Source organism: Ruditapes philippinarum, unplaced genomic scaffold (genome assembly GCF_026571515.1).
Source record: "Ruditapes philippinarum isolate M1 unplaced genomic scaffold, ASM2657151v2 ctg2221_1_1_1_1, whole genome shotgun sequence".
In the NCBI taxonomy this organism is placed as follows: domain Eukaryota; kingdom Metazoa; phylum Mollusca; class Bivalvia; order Venerida; family Veneridae; genus Ruditapes; species Ruditapes philippinarum.
The window spans coordinates 26,473-50,851 of NW_026853193.1; the positions used below are offsets into that span (position 1 = coordinate 26,473).

The 24,379-nt window shown below is 33.3% G+C and overlaps 1 protein-coding gene across 5 annotated transcripts in view; it reads right to left on the reverse strand.

The window, feature by feature from the left end:
* The window catches only part of LOC132736034 (unconventional myosin-VIIa-like), a 43,095-nt gene that overhangs the window by 14,347 nt on the left and 4,369 nt on the right, over window positions 1-24,379 (reverse strand). For 4 of the 5 annotated variants that reach the window (XM_060723081.1, XM_060723079.1, XM_060723076.1 and 1 more), the window contains exons 2-16: window positions 18,866-19,467; window positions 16,025-16,234; window positions 15,080-15,322; window positions 13,390-13,476; window positions 13,047-13,142; window positions 12,055-12,173; window positions 11,148-11,265; window positions 9,208-9,336; window positions 6,806-6,979; window positions 6,240-6,467; window positions 3,529-3,938; window positions 2,837-2,988; window positions 2,306-2,487; window positions 1,285-1,403; window positions 526-695 (exon numbers count right to left, since the gene is read on the reverse strand). In XM_060723081.1, the coding sequence (XP_060579064.1) occupies window positions 526-695; window positions 1,285-1,403; window positions 2,306-2,487; window positions 2,837-2,988; window positions 3,529-3,938; window positions 6,240-6,467; window positions 6,806-6,979; window positions 9,208-9,336; window positions 11,148-11,265; window positions 12,055-12,173; window positions 13,047-13,142; window positions 13,390-13,476; window positions 15,080-15,322; window positions 16,025-16,234; window positions 18,866-18,889 (2,461 nt within the window). In that variant the 5' untranslated portion in view covers window positions 18,890-19,467. Of the gene's footprint in view, window positions 1-525; window positions 696-1,284; window positions 1,404-2,305; window positions 2,488-2,836; window positions 2,989-3,528; window positions 3,939-6,239; window positions 6,468-6,805; window positions 6,980-9,207; window positions 9,337-11,147; window positions 11,266-12,054; window positions 12,174-13,046; window positions 13,143-13,389; window positions 13,477-15,079; window positions 15,323-16,024; window positions 16,235-18,865; window positions 19,468-19,916; window positions 19,950-24,379 lie in introns of those variants that run through there. The other variant, XM_060723077.1, reaches the window with a different exon arrangement.

A 24,379-nucleotide genomic window follows, 5' to 3' on the forward strand; every position in this document is an offset into this window, starting at 1 on the left:
CTCATTTCTAGTCTTATCAATAAAAGTTTTTAACATCGCCTGTATTTATCATAAGTTATTTATATGCTTGAAGATCGATTGAATTATCAAAGTTTGCCATGCTGCTCCTTTGTTGTCAAAATGTAACCGAAGCAGATAATGCTTGTAAACAGCTTTTTAAAAGTCTGACAAAGTTTTTGAAAAGATCGATACATACGATGAAATCATTGGTTAGTCGACGATAAAGAGAATTAACTCGGTACTGAACATCTAAGGTTATCATAAATAGTCTGATCTTATAAGAGTATGAGCATCATATTGTTTTGTTTTTCCAATGTTTTCTTTACGGGAATAACATATAGTTTCGAGATAATACCTTCATCAATTGTGTGAATATACATTTCATATAATTATGAACTCCAGTGACGTCGCGTCACTGCGCTCCAATAATATTTTATAACATGCTGAATTTTTTGCATTGTTGTAACTATCAAAGCAGTATCAAAACTCATCATACATCTCTATCATTTCACAAAAAAGGGATATCTGTAAAGCTTTTTATAGCTGCTTTTCTGAGATCATCTCTTAGATTGCTCCGTCTCAATAAGGCTTTCTTCATCGGTTCCTTCGTAAACTTCCATATCACATCTTTGTCTTTCTTCTTTAGTGAAGCCTTGGACAGCAATTTTGTAACCGAGCTTTTCTCAGACACCTGTCTATAGTAGATAAAAATCATCTGGCATAATGCGAATGAATATGCATTACAAAATTTCGGACATTCCATTGTTCATTCATCAAGTTGCTAGTGTTACATTTGAAATCTGCAGGAATCTACAACAGCGTTAAGGATGTAATGAGTATATCAACCACATGATGAGTAAGTATTTGATGCAATATCAATATGAATGAAGTAAAATTTCTCATCTTTAATGAATATTCATGCGTAAGTCATTGAAAACCTTTATTTTATGGTCATCAATTTTAGCAGCAGTATATAAGCAATGTTCCAACAAAAATATATTAAACGTTGTCATAATGTTCCCTGTATTTTCCTGTATATCGTAAATTATAGTCCTATTTGAAGTATGTGTTTAGCCCAATCTGACTAAAGTTCAGATGTAGTGCGTAGGGTTGATAAGGAGCTCATTTTAATTAGATTGGTGTTGGACCTTGGTGTTCCTATAAAACGTAAATGGTAGTCTTACTTAAAGTATGTTTTGGACCAAATCTGACTAAAGCGTAGCGTTATTTATGAGCTCGGTGTTGGCCCTGTATCTACCTGGATTATGTTCGTTATTAACTTACCTAAAGTATGTCTTGGAGTAATTATGAAGTGTATGGCCTTCAGCTCCATTCTGTGATGTAGCAGTTCCTGATGGTACAAAACTTGGTGTTTCTTTCCTCAACTGCACCGTTAACATACCCTGAAATAATGCAATCACAAGAAATTTTTCATCCACATCTTAAAATACACTCGACAAAAAGACCTACGGATAATGAGAACCGTACAAATGAGCCGCGTCATGACAAAACCAACATAATGGGTTTGCGACCAGCCTGGATCCAGACCAGCCTGCGCATCCGCACAGTCTGATCAGGATCCATGCTGATCGGTTTTAGTTTCTCTGCTGGATATAGGGTTTGTAAGCGAACAGCATGGATCCTGATCACACTGCGCGGATGCGCAGGCTGGTCTGGGTCCGTGCTGGTCGCAAAATCCATTATGTTGATTTTGTCGTGACGCGGCTCAAATACACTCTCGTACATACCCGTATTAACAGTTGTTTTATAATGAAAACACCGTAACAGAAACTATTCCTACTTATGACAGACTTAAATACTGAAATATTTTCAATTCTGTTTATTTACAAGGGAAGCAAATCCGTTGATCTTTGACTAACTTGTCTCTGCATTATTAACAAATATGAAATTGTCAATTATGGAATTCTTCAAAATGTTCAATTATGGAATTCTTCAAAATGTAACACAATCATAAATGTGCATTACATAGTAAATTGTAAAAACAAACCACTATTGGTTTTCTTTCATCGGATAATAACAGCTCGGTACGCTTTAGGTCACTCTGTATGGCATTCTATCTATCTTGCTGCTAAAGAACTATACCTAGTATGAAAATAATGTGTTTATGTTGGAAACGGTTGAACACATTACTAACGCCTTATTTTCTCTCTCTCTTTTATATATTCTCCTCTTGACATAATAACCAAATATTTTTAAGTTAATTGCACATGGTTTCAGTTCTCACGAGCTACCATTTAAAATGTTTCGGATTATTTATCGTGAAATATTTTTTCAATAGGCTCACCATAATATTTGCAGGTGGCTCTTCAGTGGTTGGCAAAATGTACAGGAGGTCACGTGGTATACTTCCGTGCTTTCCATTGGTCACTGTTATTCCGGTGTATACATCCGATTCACCATATTCCTCATAAGGTTTGTCAAATTTTACTAAATCTCCTTTTGATATTCCAAAACCTATTGCACTTTCTGAAAATATATATACATATTGCATTTAGAAGTTATCGTTTATTTTTTTTAATGAGAGTTATCCGTGCGTATATATGTGTTTATATTTAAGACTATTGTTGAAGGTAAAAAAATATATTTCAGTTTAGGATAACGAGTAGTGCAAACTAGCCGATGTTCTATTATATCAATTGAAGCAATCATTTTCAAGGTCTAAAGTTAACAATTTTGTTATTAGAAAAAGATAATTGTCTTAACAAAAAAGGACTTTTTTTCAATATATTCTTTTAACTGATTTTGAACTGGTGAACATTCTGTTATATAAATAATCCATTTTAATAATCATAAAAATAATTTCTGCGATTTGTACCGAAATGTGAGGCATCTTGGACAGCAATTGCATACATCGATCTTCTCCTAAGCCCAAGTTGGAATGACGTCATCAATGTATAAAGATCCTCGGAATGCACTGTTGTCGCGGTATAGTCATCACCCTGTACTGTTGATATTGTCACTGAATGTCTGAAACATAAATGTGTTTTATAATCTTTTTTTCGGTATACTGTCTAAATAAGAATACAAAAATGTACATTTTTTTGTAAATCATTCAGCAGAAGCATAAGCTGTCGTATAATGTCAGATAAAGGTATTATGTAAGCAATACTGCCGTGACTTGTCGTCATAATGGGGGCAGAAATATTACGATATTTACTTAAGCAAAAAAAAAAAAAAAAAAAAAAAAAAAAAAAAAACTGGTCACATTATATAAGAAATTAACAATACTAAATGCGTTTAACAGTGTGAGCAATGATGCGTTTCAGTCATACAACGCACCGAATGGAATAACTTTAAAAATAAGGGGTGGTTTGTTAAAAATTCTAAGCTTGGTAAAGTTTTTAAAGATATATAGTAAGCCACTGAAAAATGTACTTAGAATAAGCCGGGATAGAAGGTCACAAGTTTGTTTGAAAATTATTCTTTCGGAGCAAAGTATAGAAAACTGCCGAACAGATGTTTAAATATTTTTAAAAGTGGTAAAAGAAAAAGCAACAATATACAAACCTTCCTTTGGCAACTCGTGTAATCTCAATAAATGAAAGGTGCACTTTCACGTTTTCACTTTCATCCATTATGTTAAATCCTTTACAATTAATTCCTAATATAATATTCGCCCAGGATATATTTGGTCCCTGCACCTTAGAGGCGTCATAAAATCTAGAAAACAAGTTGTACCACTTGTTCATTGCAAATGTCACTATATCCGCTTTCAAGGACGTTTTATGTGGTTTGTCTTTCAGGAAGTCATTTTCTATTTCAGATTTCACTTTGCCAACCCAGTACGACAATTCTTTGATCTCCATTTGACTTTTAGGTAGCCATGATTTGACAAAAGTTTCTATTTTCGTCGCGTCAGTTTCTGCACCATTGTCTATATAATATTTTTGAGCAGCCATCAGCACCAGTACTTCGTCCTAAAAAAATAAGTAACAATTATTTGGTGGATAATTTGGGTAGTAAAACCTAAAGATAGCTTAATGTTCTCTTTTATTTTTGCTCTGCGAGTGTGCGCACTTATATAATTTTGCGAAATAATATTTCTAAAGGGCTGTACAAGTATAATTTTGTTGTTGCTTTGTTGATAAATATGATCAATTGATTCTATTTCATATTTGCTTTCCAGATTGATTCGTTATGAAATATCTTTATCATTAATTCTAGAATCTAAACATTTATTATGCCCCCACTTCGAAAAAGAGAGGGTATATTGCTTTGCACTTGTCGGTCCGTCGGTCCGTCGGTCTGTCGGTCCGTAGACCAAATGGTTTCCGAGTGATAACTAAAGAACCCTTAGGCCTAGGAACTTCAAACTTGGTATGGTGATTGGTCATGACCAGTAGATGACCCCTATGATTTTGGGGTCAATGGGTCAAAGGTCAAGGTCACATTGACCTTGTAAGCAAAAACGGTTTCCGATCAATGACTAAAGAACCCTTAGGACTAGGAACTTCAAACTTGGTATGGTGATTGGTCATGATCAGTAGATGACCCCTATTGATTTTGGGGTCAAGGGGTCAAAGGTCAAGCTCACATTGACCATTTAGGTAAAAACGGTTTCCGATCAATAACTAAAGAACCCTTAGGCCTAGGAACTTCAAACTTGATATGGTGATTGGTCATGACCAGCAGATGACCCCTATTGATTTTGGGGTCAAGGGTCAAAGGTCAAGGTCACATTGACCTTGTAGGTAAAAACGGTTTCCGATCAATAACTAAAGAACCCTTAGGCCTAGGGACTTCAAACTTGATATGGTGATTGGTCATGATCAGTAAATGACCCCTATTGATTTTGGGGTCAAGGGGTCAAAGGTCAAGGTCATATTGACCTCTTAGGTAAAAACGGTTTCCGATCAATAAGTAAAGAACCCTTAAGCCTAGGAACTTCAAACTTGGTATGGTGATTGGTCATGATCAGTAGATGACCCCTATTGATTTTGGGGTCAAGGGGTCAAAGGTCAAGGTCACATTGACCTTGTAGGGATAAACGGTTTCCGATCAATTAACTAAAAACGCTTAGGCCTAGGAACTTCAAACTTTGTATGATGATTGGTCGTGACAAGCAGATGACCCCTATTGAATTTTGGGTCAAGGGTCAAAGGTCACATTGACCTTGTAGGTAAAAACAGTTTCTGATCAATAACTAAAGAACGCTTAGGACTAGGAACTTTAAACTTGGTATGGTGATTGGTCATGACCAGCAGATGACTCCTATTGATTTTGGGATCAAGGGGTCAAAGGTCAAGGTCACATTGACCTTGTAAGTAAAAACGGTTTCTGATCAATAACTAAAAAACGCTTCGGCCTAGGAACTTCAAACTTGGTATGATGATTGGTCATGGCCAGCAGATGACCCCTATTGATTTTGGGGTCAAGGGGTCCAAGGTCAAGGTCACATTGACCTTGTAGATAAAGATGGTCTCCGATCAATAACTAAAGAATGCTTAGGCCTAGAAACTTCAAACTTGGTATGATGATTGGTCATGACCAGTAGATGACCCCTATTGATTTTGGGTCAAGGGGTCAATGTCATATTGACCTTGTACTTAATGACAGTTTCTGACCAATAACTCAACAACTCATGTTGCCTTGGTTGATATTTTTATATTCAACTAAAATTGCTTTTGGTATACACATTTGAAGGTCTTATGTAATATAACAACTTGGCTGTCATTAATGAGGCCTACATGATTCATAAAATGTATGCATATATTATTTGGTAAGATTTGTAATAACTTAAATTGCTTCACACAACCTATGGGGTCACAATTATTATTACCTTGTGACTAGTCATGACCAGTAGATACTAGATAACTGATAACCCTTATTAATAGTTTGTTCACTGGGTCAGAAGTCATGCATAATAACCTGATCACATGACTAATTGGCTGCCGATAGGGGGCATACATGTTTTACAAACATATCTTGTTTTTATAGATTAGCAATTATCCTGAAAAAGGTTGTTTGAAAAATGCACTTTTCTGTTCCTGTATTTTTACTAATACATGTTTATAAAGGAAATGTGGTTTGACTGTGAAAACTTCCACAATGCTATTTAAAGTTTTGTAGTAATGATTGTATTTCTAAGGTTAAATACACGCATAAATCTGCGCCTATGTACTTTCATTAACTTTTCCCGCCAAATGTTATAAAATCTATGTAAACTTGGCCAATCATTTATTAAACAACGTAAAAGGGTCTAGATGAAACTACGGTACCTTCTCACACTTGTATTCACCCACAGACACACCCCTCATGATTTGTTGGTATGTTAACTCCGTGGCCTGTGTATCCTCACTAGGGTCATACCACGGAGTGAAGAATTCTTTCCGGAAGTACAACCGCCATTGACTACTACTTTCGCGCATGCCCTGTTCTTTAGTGCTTTGTTCACATTCTGAAATGGCGTCCATTATTCGATGCATACCATGGCCGAGGCAAGCAATCTGAAAAAAAAAAGAAAAACATTTTTATTGTTATCCTTTTCCCTATTTACAATTGTTTTAAAGTTAGCACATTTGTTCTACGCTCAAGTGTGATATTTTTGCTAGAAAATTAGTGCCATAGGACAAATTACTTGACTTTCGAATTATATTGTTAAATACTGATTAATAAGATTCTTTTACATAGTTACATGCTTTAGTTAGCAAAATAAATGCACAAAAAGCCCTAAAAATTATGTTTCTGAATAAATCCTGAATCAGCTTTCGATTTCCGTTATTTTGAATATGAACCTCTTATATATTCTGATTATTATTGATTTAAGAAGCCCAGAATGTCTCACCTTATGGCCAAGAGTAATGTACACAGAAAATCCGCTTCTGTCACGAAGACCAATTCTTTGACTGATCTGTGAACACAGCTCGTTCACGGTTGTTGCAGTGTCCGTTTCGACCAGTAGTCGGTTACTGTTCATCAGAATTATAGGCAATAAGATTGGCTTGCTGTTTTTGGCCGCCTGAAAAAGGATCGAACCAGAGAGTGATGTGTGCCATATGTTTACTATATCACTCTCTCTTTATATGGCAAATACCATTCAATGTCATGTCTGAACTTTGTATAATTGATAATTGTATAAAATGTAAGATATAAGTGTTAAAAATATCGTAGAGAATGTTTACATTTAAAAATGTTTAAATTCTCCAAAAATCTTAATATATTGTGTTGGTGTTAAGGAAAGAAAGGTCACTCATGAAATATGAAATATTAGGCATATTTTAGTATGCATAAAGTCATTATTATTTACTTTAAATATTACCGAATTCAGAACACGTACATTGCAAATCAAAAGCACTGAATAGGTGTAAATCAAATAAGTTTTGGTCATTTTATATGCATACATCATCAAATTTAAGGTCAGTTTATTAAAAATTTTGTGGTCTTTTGCAAATATGATATCAAAAGAGCAGTTTTTTCCTCTCAATGCATGAAATACTCATTATTTACATCGTTTAAATGTCATAAATATGTACGAAACTAGTAATAAATATCGACAGAATAAATAAGACATATATACCTGAGTGTTATATTATCATAATGCATGTATACATTGTAGAAAACAACCCTTGTTTATCAATGCCATCATATTCTTAGTCTTTGGGTTACAACTTATAAAAGATATGCTCATTCATTATAACCATTTCTTCCAAAAGTCAGTATTATGGTGGCTAATGTATGTCATGTCGTATTTTCGCTCCGCGGGGTGCCGGACGAAAACATAACAAAGTCATCAATTTATCGTACTTTCGCTCCATAGGGCGCAATGCTTAAGCACGATAATACGACAATGACACCACTTTGTCGTACTTTCGCTACACGGGGAGAAAATACGACATGGCCATACAGTATAATATTGAGCGGTTTCAAAGCAAACACACTTTATAAGAAAGCCTATAATATCAAAGTTACAATAAACATGTACTTGAAGGTTTTCATTCTATTTCTTTGCCAGACAAAATGTTGATAAAAAACATTTCAGGTTCAAAGTTTTGCACCAACTTTCTGTATAAATCTGAGGCCTAAAATGGCATCTTAATGCCTGCTTATTTTGAATGAATTTTTGTTCTTTACTTTTTAATCCGGATTCCATGTCAGAATTCGTACTTTTAAGACAGTCACGTGACTATTTGTACAGTCAGTACATTGGTAAGAGAATTTACTTCCTTTTAAATGTATTTCGAAAAAATAACCTAACAATTTCACTCTTTCTTGGAAACGGTTTTATATTTAATTCAACATTTTAATGTTTTATCGATTTAAATATGTCGTCTGCAATATTTGTCAAACAGATCACTTTACCTCGAGACGCAGACTATTTAAGAGTTTTTATTTTGATACGTCGGCAGTTTGAAAAGCAACAAAATATTGGAATCAACAACTTGACATTTAAATTCAATAGATAATTTCATATGTGGAAAAACCTCGTCTTGTCAGACGACAAAAATTAATATATTGTATGTATATACCTTTATGATGCATACATGCTCACAAAGTGTTCAACAAACCCAGCGCTTCCCATTCCTTATCATTTTTGTTTGTATTTATTAAGAAAGCGTCCAGGTGTCAAGATCTGTGCTGCTCAGCATATTTGATATTTATAAGACAATATACGTAATGGCATGCCAAATAGTATAGTGTAAACCCATTCTTGGAAACGTTCATTATCATAACTGGGGATGTCAAGATGAAAATTTAAAGTGAGTCAACCAAAAGTATTAAAGCTTGGTCAACTGCACGAAAGTTCAGACCGGCCTAGGTCTATACTGGTGTCAAAACTTGGGTCACATTCGGTCCCTTCAAGGTAAATATTCAAGGTAATTTAATATATTTTATGCATGCAATACTTTTGCAGATTTATATTTTATGATTGCTATGGAGATACATGTAAAAACAAATGTTGTAGATTTCATATTGATTTCATAGCAATATTAATTTCCAAGCAAATAAAATTAATTACAGAAGTTTTGTAACGTTGTGTTGTTTAGAAAGCTTAGAGCCCATTTAGCTCGACGGCTGATCTCTTTCAACAATTTTCATAAATTGCTCGGAATGGTGTAAGGAGATCACGTATCCTGTTCGATCAATAGAGCTTAAACTATTTAACCATTCTTTGAGAAACGATTAGTTCTTACCGTTGTATCATTTTAGAACGAAAAATCACATCTTTTGTTACATTCGTTATTTTACCTGGAATTCTAACCAGCTTGGTGGCTGACCCCTTGTCCCTACCATAAACGTACGTCTTAACAATCTCTCAGCTCTCTGCGCATGCTCGGTAGGTCCATCTCGAAGAAAGTTCAGAAGTATTGGGGCAAACTTAAAAAAAAAACAAGAGAAAACAAAATATTAAGTTTTAGAATTCTTTCAACAAATTCGACTTCGGATATAAAATCGAATTAACTGCGCATGCTCAGTAAATCCAAATTATTGTAATTTCAACATAACATAACATAACATAACATAACGTAACGTAACATATCATAACGTAAAGTGACGTCACAACATAACATAACATAACATAACAACACATAACATAACATAACATAACATAACCATAAACATAACACAACACAACATAACATAAATAACATAATATATCAGTTTGAGAGATTCAGCTCTGATTATTCTACCTGTCATGTAACCAGTTTATGTATTTTTGCAAGTTGTCTTTTTGTTCAAAAAGTAATTCTAAGTCTGTTTGAAAATGACATTATTCAGCGTTACGAAGCTGTTTTTCAAGCAACTCATTCACATATTTTGCGACTTTATAAAACAGTTTTTTAAATCATTTTATCAAATTACGACAGTTTTTACCTCAATGTCAAATTCACTAAAATAGTTTCTTTATCTGGAAATTCGGTACGACTCAATGATTTCATTGATGAAAAGCGTGTTTTGTGTTGTTAGTTCCTTTCAATTAGATCATCATTTGTTAGAATTATGTTAACAGATCGTTGTCATTGAAACCTAGACTGTGCAATTTGCAAAATGAATAAAAAGCAACATTTAAACACACAAAATCAAAATATTTTTTAGAATATGTTTTGACTTTTTGCAAATTTATCATTATCTATTAAGTTTTAAGTAACATTTTGCTTACACATTTCGCCAAGGGTTGAGCTTATATATAATGTGAAATATCTTATAATGCGGTCGAAAAAGAATGAATGTTATAAATTTAATATTCTGTATTCAAATTAGTGCTTAACACACACAGTTTTCACAACACTTCAACAAGACAGTCTTTTAAACAAAATCTCCTTAACACAGTATCCATATCACAGTCTCCTTAGACTGTGTTAAGAAGACTGTTGGTGAGACTGTGTTGAGGAAACTGTGTTGTGGAGAGTGTGTTGTGGAGACTGTGTTGTGGAGACTGTGTTGAGGAGACTGTGTTGTGGAGAGTGTGTTGTGGAGAACGTGTTGTGGAGAATGTGTTGTGGAGAGTGTGTTGTGGAGAATGTGTTGAGGAGACTGTGTTGTGGAGAGTGTGTTGAGGAGACTGTGTTGTGGAGGCTGTGTTGTGGAGAGTGTGTTGTGGAGAATGTGTTGAGGAGACTGTGTTGTGGAGAGTGTGTTGTGGAGAATGTGTTGAGGAGACTGTGTTGTGGAGACTGTGTTGAGGAGACTGTGTTGTGGAGAGTGTGTTGTGGAGACTGTGTTGTGGAGAGTATGTTGAAAATCCAGTCCGACACGTCACATTTTTATCAGCATGGTCTCCTGAACATAGTTTTCTGAACCCAGTCACCTCATCACAGTTAAACAGAGTGTCTTTAACATATTGTTCTTAATGTAGTCTGCTTAACACAGTCACCTCAACACGGTCTTCTTAACTTCAAAATAGGCCAGACTGTCATTCACATTTTATAAGAATTTGGGCAAAGTTTTATACCACTGATGTTATTACTGGCTAATTACAATGACTGTGCTAAAAGAGTATCGCATAAGAGACACACGTAGTCAATTTGTTTTGTAGGCTGTCGGTCGTTTTTACGTTTATTAATTAAATTCAAGACAGTTTTTATTGTTTTCTAAATAGAAATGGTAGGAAATAGGGAAAGGGAAATGCCCTTAGCATTAGCTTTACATATATTGCTTATTAAAATGCTAAACTCTTTTCAACTGACCTTTTCCGTTGGTAGAAAGCTTCCAGCAAACACAAACATCATAACCCAGCCGCGTATACAGCTATTTCTCGACGGGTTGTTGGTCAGTTGTCGACAGACCTGACAGTATAACTCGTCTCTGAAAACAAGAAAATACAAGAATAATAACGGAATATTTATATCTTGTTACTTTACAATGTCGAGGGGTTAGAGTCGATGACTTCTAATCCAGTTACATCTCTGGCGTGGGTTCGATCCCCGGGAGATGCTTTGGTAGTTTAGCACGGAGGAAGGTAGTCTAGTACTGGTGTAACTCTCATGGAACCATGGTTAGGAAACTACCCGCCTATATAATTGAAATACTGTTGGGAAAAGGCGTAAAATAAAACAAACAAACAAACTTTACAATGGGCGGTACAAGAATTTTCGCAAAAAGCATTCAATATAACGGACTGCAAGATTTTGCTATCAAAAATGAGGCAGATAATAGTATGATTTTTTCGAAACACCAAAGGGGACCACAATAACAGAACATTTATTAAAATAAAAAGAAGATAAAAAAAAGTTTGAATACGAATTCTAGAATGCATTACCCATGTCTCCAGTACAGACATGTTTGCCTGCACTTTCGTGCCTTGCAAATAATGCATGTTCCTCTATCCCTGGCCTCTTAACATATAGATCCCAAAATACGATATCATATAACTCTCAAGTCAGTGAAGATGAAAATTCATCGAAATTACTAGTCTAAATTCACACTCGACACAGTTCATTTAATTTATAAGTAATAATATTCATTAACTTATACAGAAAGCGGATTTATTTATACAATATAGCGCGGCGTCTTTAACATTTTGTACATTCAGTGGTGTCAATTCTAGTTTTTTTTCCCGCGTTAAACATAACGTTTAAAAACATAATCATTTACCTGAGGTCAGCTTTGTAAATTCCCAATGCTGTTATGTATTGTACTTTCTCTAACATGGACTCTTTATTGTCCTGTAGAAACGGTATGTTTGTAATCTCAGAATTTGTTGGATCACGGAACTGAAAAAAAATTATAACAATGAAATAGCTAAATTAATGTTAACTTCAGAATCAATGTAATAATAAAATGAAAAAAAAAACAACAACAAAACAATTAAAATAATAAAATTTATAAATTAAATGACAGAAGCAACTCTTCGTGACTGCGTGTAATTCAAATAAATAGTTAACTAAATCCTCAAGTTCTGATACATTCTACATTTGGTTTGCACTGATTTATATTTTAAGTAATCAAATTCACGTCAATAGTTAAGAGAATAAGTAAAAAAAGATTCTAATAAGACTGCAAAGATTTGTTGGCATATGTAAATCATTTAGTAACTGACATGTTACTAACATTTAAACATTTATATATGTATATACCTTGTTCAAATTCTTAAAGGTGATTATTTACGTCGGTGCTAATTGGGTAGTTCTACAATAATTTATATGAAAGATAGTTGACACTGAGTTGTCTAGGAGTAAACCTGTTTGATAATAAATATATTGGACGGAGTTCGAATCCCTGGCTCTAAATGATCTTTCGGCAAAGACTTTGAAAAACGAGGGTCCCGTATAACGGTGCTTTACTCCTTACATTTTATAGAACCAACTGTTTGTAAAAAAGATACAATTCACAGTCCTATAAAAGACGTGAAATTACTGGCATCCGTGCGGAATGACTGTTCAATATGGGTTACCATTTGTGGTGTCAGGCGATTGTAATAAAATGACAATTTTTCAAACACACCAAATAAGCAAACTATTTGTACAGTTTTAAACAATTAATTATTCCAGTACAATTCTGGTATAACTAGTTGAAACTTGGTATGTCAGTAGAGTTTTAGGTAGGTATAATTATTGATGCTATGTTTAGATCTTTTACCAACTTACCAGATCACTGTATTTCTTGTAAGCATCCTCTATATCTTTCTTCGTGTATTTCTTATTAAAATTATCCCGTACTAGCTGAACAACAGGCTTTGTTTGCTGAAAATTGCAAAAAAAACCAAGTCATTTTTATCTTCTGCGTATAATGTTAATTTTCAAGGACTGTTTAGAAAATGAGGTCATTATTATTAAATCCATTTGTAATTTTTATTCTATATATTTACGCATTAAAACAATTTTCAGCCAGAGGAATAATCCAAGAAATAAACTAGTTTTAATTCTATATCGACGTTTAAATAGGTTTTTATCGAATAATGTCTACATTATTTAGTGTCATTCAACCTACCCCAGCAACTGCAAACGTTTCGCCATAGTCCATTTCCGGTAGATCTCCCATAATTCTTAGCAGTGTGACCCATGCCGCTAGTGAAGCCTGAAATGTTATGGTATCATGATGTATCAGTAATTATAGCGAGCTCGACGAGCTGGCCCGAAGGGCCTGCTCGCAAAGCGAGCTTTACGGTAACGCGAGTACCTGCTAAGTGATGGTTTTGAAAACTTTCGTCCAAAGTACCGAATTGGACACATCGCAATCTTTCGAATTTAAAGATAACGATAAAAACTGAGGAATTCTGACTGAAAACGGATGTGTAGACTGGTCACCCGCGCACGTCTATGGGAACCATAATTGGACAGGGAACCAGAATAACGGAAGCTGTGTATAAAAAATGAAAATCGAAGGCGCCATTTTGTTTGAAATCTGATAAATAAAAACAATTTTTTGTCGAATTTTGTTGTGAAAACTATCTAGAATGAAAGACAATGGTCTAACTAAGAAAATGAATCCGAACACCAATATCTTTTATTCAGTCGTTAACGCTGTACAGACGTTTAAAGTATTGTTTACGTGACGTCACAATGTAGCGCCAAACAGCACGTGCAAAACAAACAAATCAAGTACGCTATTTTAATGTCGCAAACGTGTAAAGTTTTACATTTATTTCACTTGAAATAATCTTTATTTCGCTTGAAAAATTATAGAGTGAAATAAGATAAACAAAGTTTCATCAACGTTTTCAAAACTCGTTATTCATTTCACGACAGGGGCGGAGCCATATTTAACACAGTACGTTTGACGTCACACGCACTCGTTACTGCATGAGCGATTATTTCATACTATTTCACGTAAAAAGTACATCGAGCTCGCTTTGAGGCTTTGCCTTTCATATTAATAGCGAGCCCGAAGGGTAACGCGAGTACCTGCTAAGTGATTGTTTTGAAAACTTTCGTTCGAAGTACCGAATTGGACACATCGCAACCTTTCGAATTTAAAGATAACGATAAAAACTGAGGAATTCTGACTGAAAACGGATGTGTAGACTGGTCACCCGCGCACGTCTACGGGAACCATAATTGGACAGGAAACCAGAATAACGGAAGCTGTCGATAAAATATCGAACGGAAATGTAAAATGAAAATTGAAGGCGCCATTTTGTTTGAAAAATCTGATAAATTAAAACAATTTTTTGTCGAATTTTGTTGTGAAAACTATCTAGAATGAATGAAAATGGTCTAACTAAGAAAATGAATCCGAACACCAATATCTTTTATTCAGTCGTTAACGCTGTACAAACGTTTAAAGTATTGTTTACGTGACGTCACAATGTAGCGCCAAACAGCAGGTGCAAAACAAACAAATTAAGTACGCTATTTAAATGTCGCAAACGTTTTAAGTTATACGTTTATTTCACTTTTCATAATCTTTGTTTCGCTTGAAAAGTTATAGAGTGAAATAAAATAAACAAAGTTTTATCAACGTTTTCAAAACTCGTTATTCATTTAACGACAGGGGCGGAGCCATATTTAACACAGTACGTGTAACATCACACGCACTTGTCACTGCATTTGAAATAAAAATGAGCGATTATTTCATACTATTTCACATTAAAAGTACATCGAGCTCGCTTTGAGGCTTTGCCTTTTTCATATTATAAATAATTTTTATACTTAATATAAATTATATAAATTATACTTACCAAATGATCACTCTTGTCCCGTTTTTCTAGCAGTGGTTGCTGTAAGGGCGCACAACAATAACCATACGACGCTTTCACCGAAAACTTCGTGCGTGCAAACGTTTGCCAACTTCCGCTTCCGCTGCTAACGGAAGCTGGTCCTCTCTCGTCTGATTGGTCCGTTGACTGATCCGTGGAATTTCCTGACGAATCAGCATCGTTTTCTACAGTTGAACCTTTTCTCTCCATTTCGACAACTGCTTGCTATAAATTTTCAAACACACAGATTAATTGTCATTAAACTAAATAAAAAAACATGACAATAAATTAAATTTTCTTAAATTTCATATTTTGATTGGGCTGTTAATCATGTTTAATAGATGTTAAACAGTCTGTGACAATGTATGGTAGGTATTTGTATTGTTGAGATGATATCATCATGTTTATCATAAACATATCAATCATACATCATTTCATATCCCTTATCAAACATTCTATCATATCGCATGTTCGGAACGATTTAGATGTTTATCGTATCCTACTGAATTGATATAAAACATAACAAAAATCCATTAACAAGAAATAAATTGCCCGAATTCATAACAGTTTTTATATAAGGTTATAAACCCAGCTAACCTTGCCTTTAATATTATAGAAATATAATGATATCAACGTGTTCAGAGCCCATCAGTTCGAATCCCGAGTGCAACACATGATCACATGATATTAAAAACAATAAAGCGACCCAAATGTCTCAAGTTGGTTGGTTTTTCTCGATGAAACAAGTGTCTGAATTGGAAAACTTCAAATTAAGACATAACTGGGCTTTAAAAGGAACAACAACATGTAAAGTTTAAAAACCCGGGTACAAAACGTCTGTCGTCAGACCTATGACAAAATACACACATGTGAACTGGTGTTAGCCAAAACAACAGTCATTTTGTACGATAATTTAGTTAGGTTTACCATGGCTTCGAATCCTTTTGATGATTTAGAAAATGTGGCTGTTCCAAAGTTTCTACTCATATCTGCCTTGTCAGATTTCGTACTCGTCTTCTCCGCGTCATTTTGTTGTTTTGTTACACGTGCATAATCCTCGTCGTCATCACCAAAGGCCGACGCCGGCGGCGCCGGTACAATACTTTGTTGGCGAGTAATAGGATGTTGGCCATCCTCCTAAAATATTGATAATTTTTAATTGTGAATTTCAACGTAACAAGAACATACAATATCTATCTATTTTATGATTGGTTTTATTTTCTTCTTATGGGCAAATTCAATAGTTGTGGTTTAATATTTCCAGTGATAGTAATACTACATGTATCATGGAATTTTGATATTAATAAAAAAATTCCTTTTATCATTAATATTAAAAGCAGTCTAAATTCGTTGTATATGTAACCTTATGATATATTTCAGGAGAGACAATTATTTTGTGTGCTAGCATGTGATACTTGTACATAAACTGACCATTCTGTACTTCCTTGCAGTCTTAAACGACTGATTTAAAAGTGTACAATCTCTTAAAGTAACATTAAACATTATAAACTGAATAGAAATCAGTGATGCGGAGGACTCTTTTTTCAATCTTATACTGTTTGTAGGGTGTTTAAGGCAGCAAACACTACCGTTCGATATACATATATATGACCTTTTAATCCCGTCGCAATCATTCAACGAATTCTTTATAGAAGTACGTGATAGACGCGACATTATTTAATGACTGATTTTCAAATGCACCCTGCATCTTTTATGAATACATTGAGATGTGTGAAAACCTACATCCTTCAAAGATATTAAATCAACCCTTATTCGGGGCGAAAAAAAATGTATATTTTCCCGTTGCACCCTGCCTTTTTATTGAATAAAACCCTTATACTTGCTTTAAGCGACAGCTTGTTAAAGAAATATTGTCCCGTAATTATTGCAATTTAACATAAAAAGACTTAATCATCTCACGTTTCAATGTTGCACACCATGATTTTTCAGAGCCTACATATAATTTAACAGTATGAACATATATTAGAATAATTTTTCGGAATAAAAATTTTCGGATTTTTATTGATAAAAGACACGAAAATTGGTGTGATGTGCCGTATAATTAAGGATTAAGGAAAGAGTTGCATGACCTTTATGCTGATGAACCTGAAAAGGAAGGCCTCTTGATAATCTGAAATATGAACCCTAGTTAAGCGCAATACTTGCTTACTGTTGAAGTTAACTGCGACATGGAGCCTGGCTTTTAAATGGAAACAAACACTTCAAGGCAAAAGAAGTGCAAGGGACAAAAATAAAGCCAATAACTGACGAAAAGTCACAAACTAATGATTCCCAAAAGAAGGGCAACATCCGTGATAAGCATTCACTAAGCCTACGAGGACAATATATGCATAACGGTGTGAGCGGGGTAGCGAAATTTTATCGCCATTTGTCTCGTACATTGATGAAGAGAACCTTTTATCTGATGACTAACGCCTAACAATGAATAAAGGATGTAAAGCAGACGACATCGTTTAAGTAGCGATACTTTACAGTACAGTGACACTGCGTTTGACTTTGTTCTGCAAAACTCATTTCCTACCTCAATACATTAGAATTATGTGAACGCATTGATTTGTGTACATATGATATGTTCCAGAGTATACATACAATGCAAATATTCAATGAATAGAAAAAAGAAAAATGACTAACAGAGAGGAAATCTGGTTATTGAAGGATAAAGAGTAATTAAGAGAATCAGGACCATACAAAAGCACACATTATGTCTACTATGATCACAATAAGTTTTATTTTACCGCAATCGGGGTTTATATTACACTCAACAATATAGAAGTGTAAACTTATATCACAATAGAGCTATGCAATGTTCAACAGGCTTGTCAATATTGAAATGAAAAATAAACCGATTTATTGAAATTAAGTTAAAATAACGTCTTTCTGCTGAATATATCATTTTCCCAAGGTATTTCAAGGTGTTTATTGTATGATAAAAATTTAAAGTTGTAAGATCAGTAAAATTCTGTAAATAATTAATGTGACAATTTTTGATCAAATAAATACGATATTTAACGCATGCATTATGGCATATCAGAATACACAACAAAAAAAAACCCACACGTTTTAGAGTGGATAAAGGGTATTTGAACCAAAACAGAAATAAATAAAACAAGGAAATTAAGCCTTTTAAACACCTTAACATCTTAGCTATGCAGGATAAACTGCTGTTATGTTCACATCTCAATAGTGAGATTGTTCCTCCGTATTTAATAACATTTTGTTCAATAAGTACAATCCCCTACTGATAGTCCTTGACCAGATAAAATGGATTTAAGACTATAATCATTCGGAAAGCATGGATGTGATATTTAAGCTTTAAAGGTACCTGTATAAAATTATGAAACTTTTGAAATTCACGTTATTTAATATGTTCTTTTTTGCGAGTTAGATAATAGACGTATCTTAGTGCATCACTATATACATTGTATTAAGCAAACGTGTGCACCTGAATAGAACGCTGACCTTCCTTAGCTTGCTGGATACCCCTAGCTTACGAAGTTTTCAAATGAATTACACATTTAAATTTCGTCCCACTTACAGCACTAAACATAACTTTACCAATAATTAAAACTGTATACCTCTTCACATAACTCTAATATCAATGGATAATTAAAGATAATATCTAGCTCTACTTTTAAGAGGGAAATGGTGTAGATACTAATAGATGCCAATAATAACGTCTGCTCCATCTAAATTTCAATTTTATGTACTTATCAGCATGGAATAATTATAATTGTAAAAAAACATTACCTTTCCAGCGTCCGCTGACGCCATTTTGGAGGGAAGCAAGTGGTCCTGAAGCTCGGCGATTTATCCCGTGAAAACTGTGCTCTAATGTTTCATACTGTAGTATTTTCACCTTGTTAAGCAGTTTAACACAAATAATGGGGTAAATAATAACGTCAGAGTAGTAATTTCTCTCCACCCAAACCTTGTATTACATTATATCATCACATCTGTTAATAAACGATGTAATTTATGGATGAATGTATTCAGTGCATAAAGCAGCCACCGCCTTAAATTATTGTTCAAAATAGGGTTGAACTTTTTAGTATTTTATTATACCAACGTGTTAATTTTCATTTCTATAGCTATCAGTATTTGTAATCCACCCTCAAATAGGGCCTACTAATCCAACACTTGGTTTTCGTTAGTTTTTTTTTTTTAAATTTTATTTACGTTGATGATAAAGGGAAAACGTTCGATATATTCCAACTTGTCATCCCATTTCACTAATACCAGTATAGATTTCTCTACAACCGCTGTACAATGAAATGTTACACGATGTAAATTGACACTTCGTAGATGTATTAGACACAATGGTAGAAGAAGCTCGTCTTGATACCGCAATCCTGCAAATATATCATAAAGATATTGATAATACTTTGAAATTAAAAATATACTAAAAAACCCGTTAATCTGTACCATAAAAGATGTTGTTGTTTTTGGGTGTTTGTATTGTTGTTTGTCTGTCTGTTTTTTGCTTGTTTTTTTTGTTGTTCTGAACGAAAGAACAAAAATATTAACTAGTAACTTTGCCGGGTTTAGTAAGTACAGCATTTTTGTCCCGCCACGTAAGTTCAACATTTGTGTGCAGCCAAAACAATAACTACAACAACAACGACATAAAATGATGGCACAAGTCATACTCGAGCTTAGGACAACACTCGTGTATTCAAATTATATACCCTGAAAATATTTCCTTCCCTGAACTTGTTTTCAAATAATTTAATACAACCTGTCTGTAAAATAGTATAATTCCTTTAAAAGAAATATTTATTCTTGTACACAAACTACTTACGAATGTACACACACGTCCGCTTTTTTTCCCCTGTCAATGATAATATTTGTATTTTATGAGATAGTTCTATATAAACTTCCTGCTGTGGAAAATTTATACCCTGTTCAATGAAATATATACATATCTGATTACAATGATTTCTCTGTACCCTGGCAGATATATTTCGGGACGTGTTTTTTGTTGTGTGTGTTCTTTTTTTTGGACAGATATTTCATTTTCTTGATTTCACTATGAATTTGAACCCAATGCTTTACGGTTGTTAATGATGAAAGAAATAGACGCTTACAGATGAAAATAAGATATCAATCTGCCAAAGAGTAAATTATACAATCCAATCTTCATATAAAAGAGTAAGTCGCACAATCCAATTTTCATACGAAAGTTTCAGTTTAACATTCCAAGTTACATACAAACGTGTTACTCATAAAATCCAATTATCATACAAAAGTGTTACTCATAAAATCCAATTATCATACAATAGTGTTACTCATAAAATCCAATTATCATACAAAAGTGTTAGTCATAAAATCCAATTATCATACAAACGTGTTACTCATAAAATCCAATTATCATACAAAAGTGTTAGTCATAAAATCCAATTATCATACAAAAGTGTTACTCATAAAATCCAATTATCATACAAAAGTGTTAGTCATAAAATCCAATTATCATACAAAAGTGTTACTCATAAAATCCAATTATCATACAAAAGTGTTAGTCATAAAATCCAATTATCATACAAAAGTGTTAGTCATAAAATCCAATTATCATACAAAAGTGTTACTCATAAAATCCAATTATCATACACAAAGTGTTAGTCATAAAATCCAATTTTCATACAAACGTGTTTACTCATAAAATCCAATTATCATACAAAAGTGTTAGTCATAAAATCCAATTATCATACAAAAGTGTTACTCATAAAATCCAATTATCATACAAAAGTGTTAGTCATAAAATCCAATTATCATACAAAAGTGTTACTCATAAAATCCAATTATCATACAAAAGTGTTAGTCATAAAATCCAATTATCATACAAAAGTGTTACTCATAAAATCCAATTATCATACAAAAGTGTTAGTCATAAAATCCAATTTTCATACAATAGTCATACAATCTAAATTTCATACAAAAGTGTAAGTCATTCAATCGAAGTTCTATAAAAAAAGTGTAAATCATATAATTCAAGTTTCATATATTAGTTTAGTCATACAAAGTTTCATACAAAAAGTGTTTGTCATACAGTCGACTTTTCATACAAAACGGTTGGACATGCAATCGATGTTTCATACAAAATTGATACTCATACAAGTTTTATCGAAAAGCGTTAGTAACACAATTCAATTTCCATACAAAAGTATTAGTCATACAGTCGAAGTTTCATAAAAATGTTAGTCACACAATCCAACTTTCATACAAAAGTTTAAGTCATACAAAGCACTAAAATGTGTTTTCTCCATACACTTAATCCTAACATTCGTCTGTTTAAGGTAATGTGTTGATACTTTTGAAGGGAATGGGTGGGCTACAGATTAATAAAAACATACCTATGTACAATATACATATACTTGTAATTTACTCATAAAACGAGGACATAAAATGTACTTAAAATAGTGTCATACGAGTAGAGACCGATAATTGAAAAATGCTGTTTCTTTTTATAGATTGATCGGGGCATATCTATCTTTCAAAGCTTACTTCCAATAAATGCCCGAAACGTCCGCAATATCCCCATGCACTTTTAACTTTTAATGTAAGTCTAGACCGATAGCTTGTGTGCAAAATTCCAGATCATTCGCTCACTCCGTTTTTCCATATTGATAATTCTAATTGTGAAAAATGTCTCAAAATTGAAAAGCGTCACTCAATCGGGCTAACATTAACACAAAAATACAATGTTCAATATATTTCTTTGTATATTTCGTAATCATTTTGTGCAAATCTTTTTATTTTAAGTGTCCAAGCCGATAATTGTAAGAAATTCAAATTCCATGTATTTAGGGTTTTGGACCTCAGTTGAGTTCCTTTAACTGTTTACATTATTAAGATGTGGAAAATAATCTAATACAAAACATATAATTAAGGTCAACCAATACTAACTGCAAATTTTAAATTTCTGTTTGCTATTTGAAAAAAAAAGATTAAAGGTTGCAAATAAAATGTAATCAGTTTTCAAAATGAAAACTGAACGGCGTAAGGGTGTAGTTTTATCATAATGTACATACATTGAGGCACAATAAATCAATGGGAAAAAGATATTCAAGAGATAAAACTATCAACACTTTCCTAAATAGGATACTTATATCATATATTAGGAAGATATTTAAAGTTGATAGACGGTAGATTATTTATTTACTGACTTTATATGGCTAAGTGTTATTAAGTCTAAAATAAAAGATATGCTGATACCCCAGTTTTGTTTTATTCAATGAAAGTAGGTATCTCTAAATACAGTATACCTTTCGGTTATTCATATTAACATGGAATGATTCTTTTGTGTTATATATTTCATTTTGTTTTGCATAATAAACTTTCTTCAACCAACGAATTTATAAGAGCACAAAAGGTATTGTTATGCCTGTTTGCCGGATCTATGTTTTCTAATATTAATATAACTACATGTAGATACTTTATATAATGTCCTTTATAACGATCTAACTTAAAATATGTTCATGCTAAGGTTATACTTAAGTAATTGCCGATACTTTTACTGGCAACTTAGAAAAAATAAACTTATTTAAGTTTGTTTTACATAATAAAATGATAAATTAACAAATATATGAAGGTGGCTGGCCTTTAACAATAAAAACAACAATTCTGATTACAATAACTGGGGTTCACTGGCATTTACGTTCATAATCCATGGGGTTGATTAAAACGTATGTTCGATAAATACATATTTCGATATAAACGTATGTTGATTAAACCAGGAGCTCGGTATAAACGTATGTTCGTTTAACCAGGGGCTCGGTATAAACGTATGTTCGTTTAACCGGACGCTCGGTATAAACGTATGATCGTTTAACCAGGGGCTCTGTATAAACGTACATTCGTTTAACCAGACGCTCGGTATAAACGTACATTCGTTTAACCAGGAGCTCAGTATAAACGTATGTTCGTTTAACCAGGAGCTCGGTATAAACGTATGTTCGCTTAACCAGGGGCTCGTTATTAACGTATGTTCGTTTAACCAGGAGCTCGTTATAAACGTATGTTCGTTTAACCAGGAGCTCGTTATAAACATATGTTCGTTTCACCAGTGCCTCGGTATAAACGTACATTCCTATAATTCCTTTTTCAAGTGATGTTTTTTTGAAACTGTTGTATTTCAGAAAAGAAGTAATTTAATAAAAACATGTTTGTGAAACAAAAGTTAGAGTAGATCTTCATATTCACAATAAGTTTTTGTCTTTTAAGCAAAATAGTAAAGAAAAAATAGAGAAAGATACGTATATGAGGTTCAATAATTGCTGGAAAGTTAAGCAACTTTTATTGTTGAAAACCTTTAGTTTTCAATTTGTATATACTAAACTCAGTGTAACAGAACAACGGCGAACACATCGTGATTTGTTACAATTTTGTAAAATGGGTCCATTGTGGTTATCAAAACCATGTTCATCAACTTAAGCGTGACGAGTTCATAAATAGAATGTGATTACTGTTTTTAAAATCTAAATTAAAATTTTACGACTTTGTGTGTTGATTTCAGATGTTTTATGATATTATTATTCAACCGAGTGCATTAAAACGCATGAATAAATAAATAATCGACAATCACAACGATAAAAAATACTGGTTTGATTTTAAGACAAACAAGTAACTTTGTAAGCAGTGAAATATCAAACGCTCGTGTTACTGTTAAACGTGCAATGTACAGCTGGTATACGTTGACAATAGCTTTTGTCTTATGTGATTTTCTGTTCTTTTTTATTGAATAAAGTATAAATTTAATTTATGCTAACATTTTCAAAAGTTATAAAAACCAATGGTTCGTTAAATCAAACAGGGCTATTCTTGGAAAAAAGCTATATTTAGATTATACTACGTCGTCAGAAGCTATTAAACAAAATTTAACACAACCGGTTAACCAGGATTAAGACTGTTCGATGTTTTTCCTTGAAATTCAGAAAAAATAGAGAGATCTACATGGAATGTAAATGATACTTTCCATTAAATTATCAAATTTTGTTTTCAGTTGTTAAAAGAGTTGTAGCAGGCACAACAACATGTATTGTGATATGGTTCCAGCCATAAAATGATACAATTATATCATTTTCATGAATTATTGTGTGTGTGTTTTTTTTTAATTCTAAGCATACTGTATCGGCCAATTTAAAAATAAGAAATAGTCTATCTGGCTTGATATATATAAAGATATTTTGTTAATTTTAACTAGACTTACATCTGTTAGCCTATGCGAACCTACTATACTTCTTGTGGCCATTCAATGGAATGAATTTC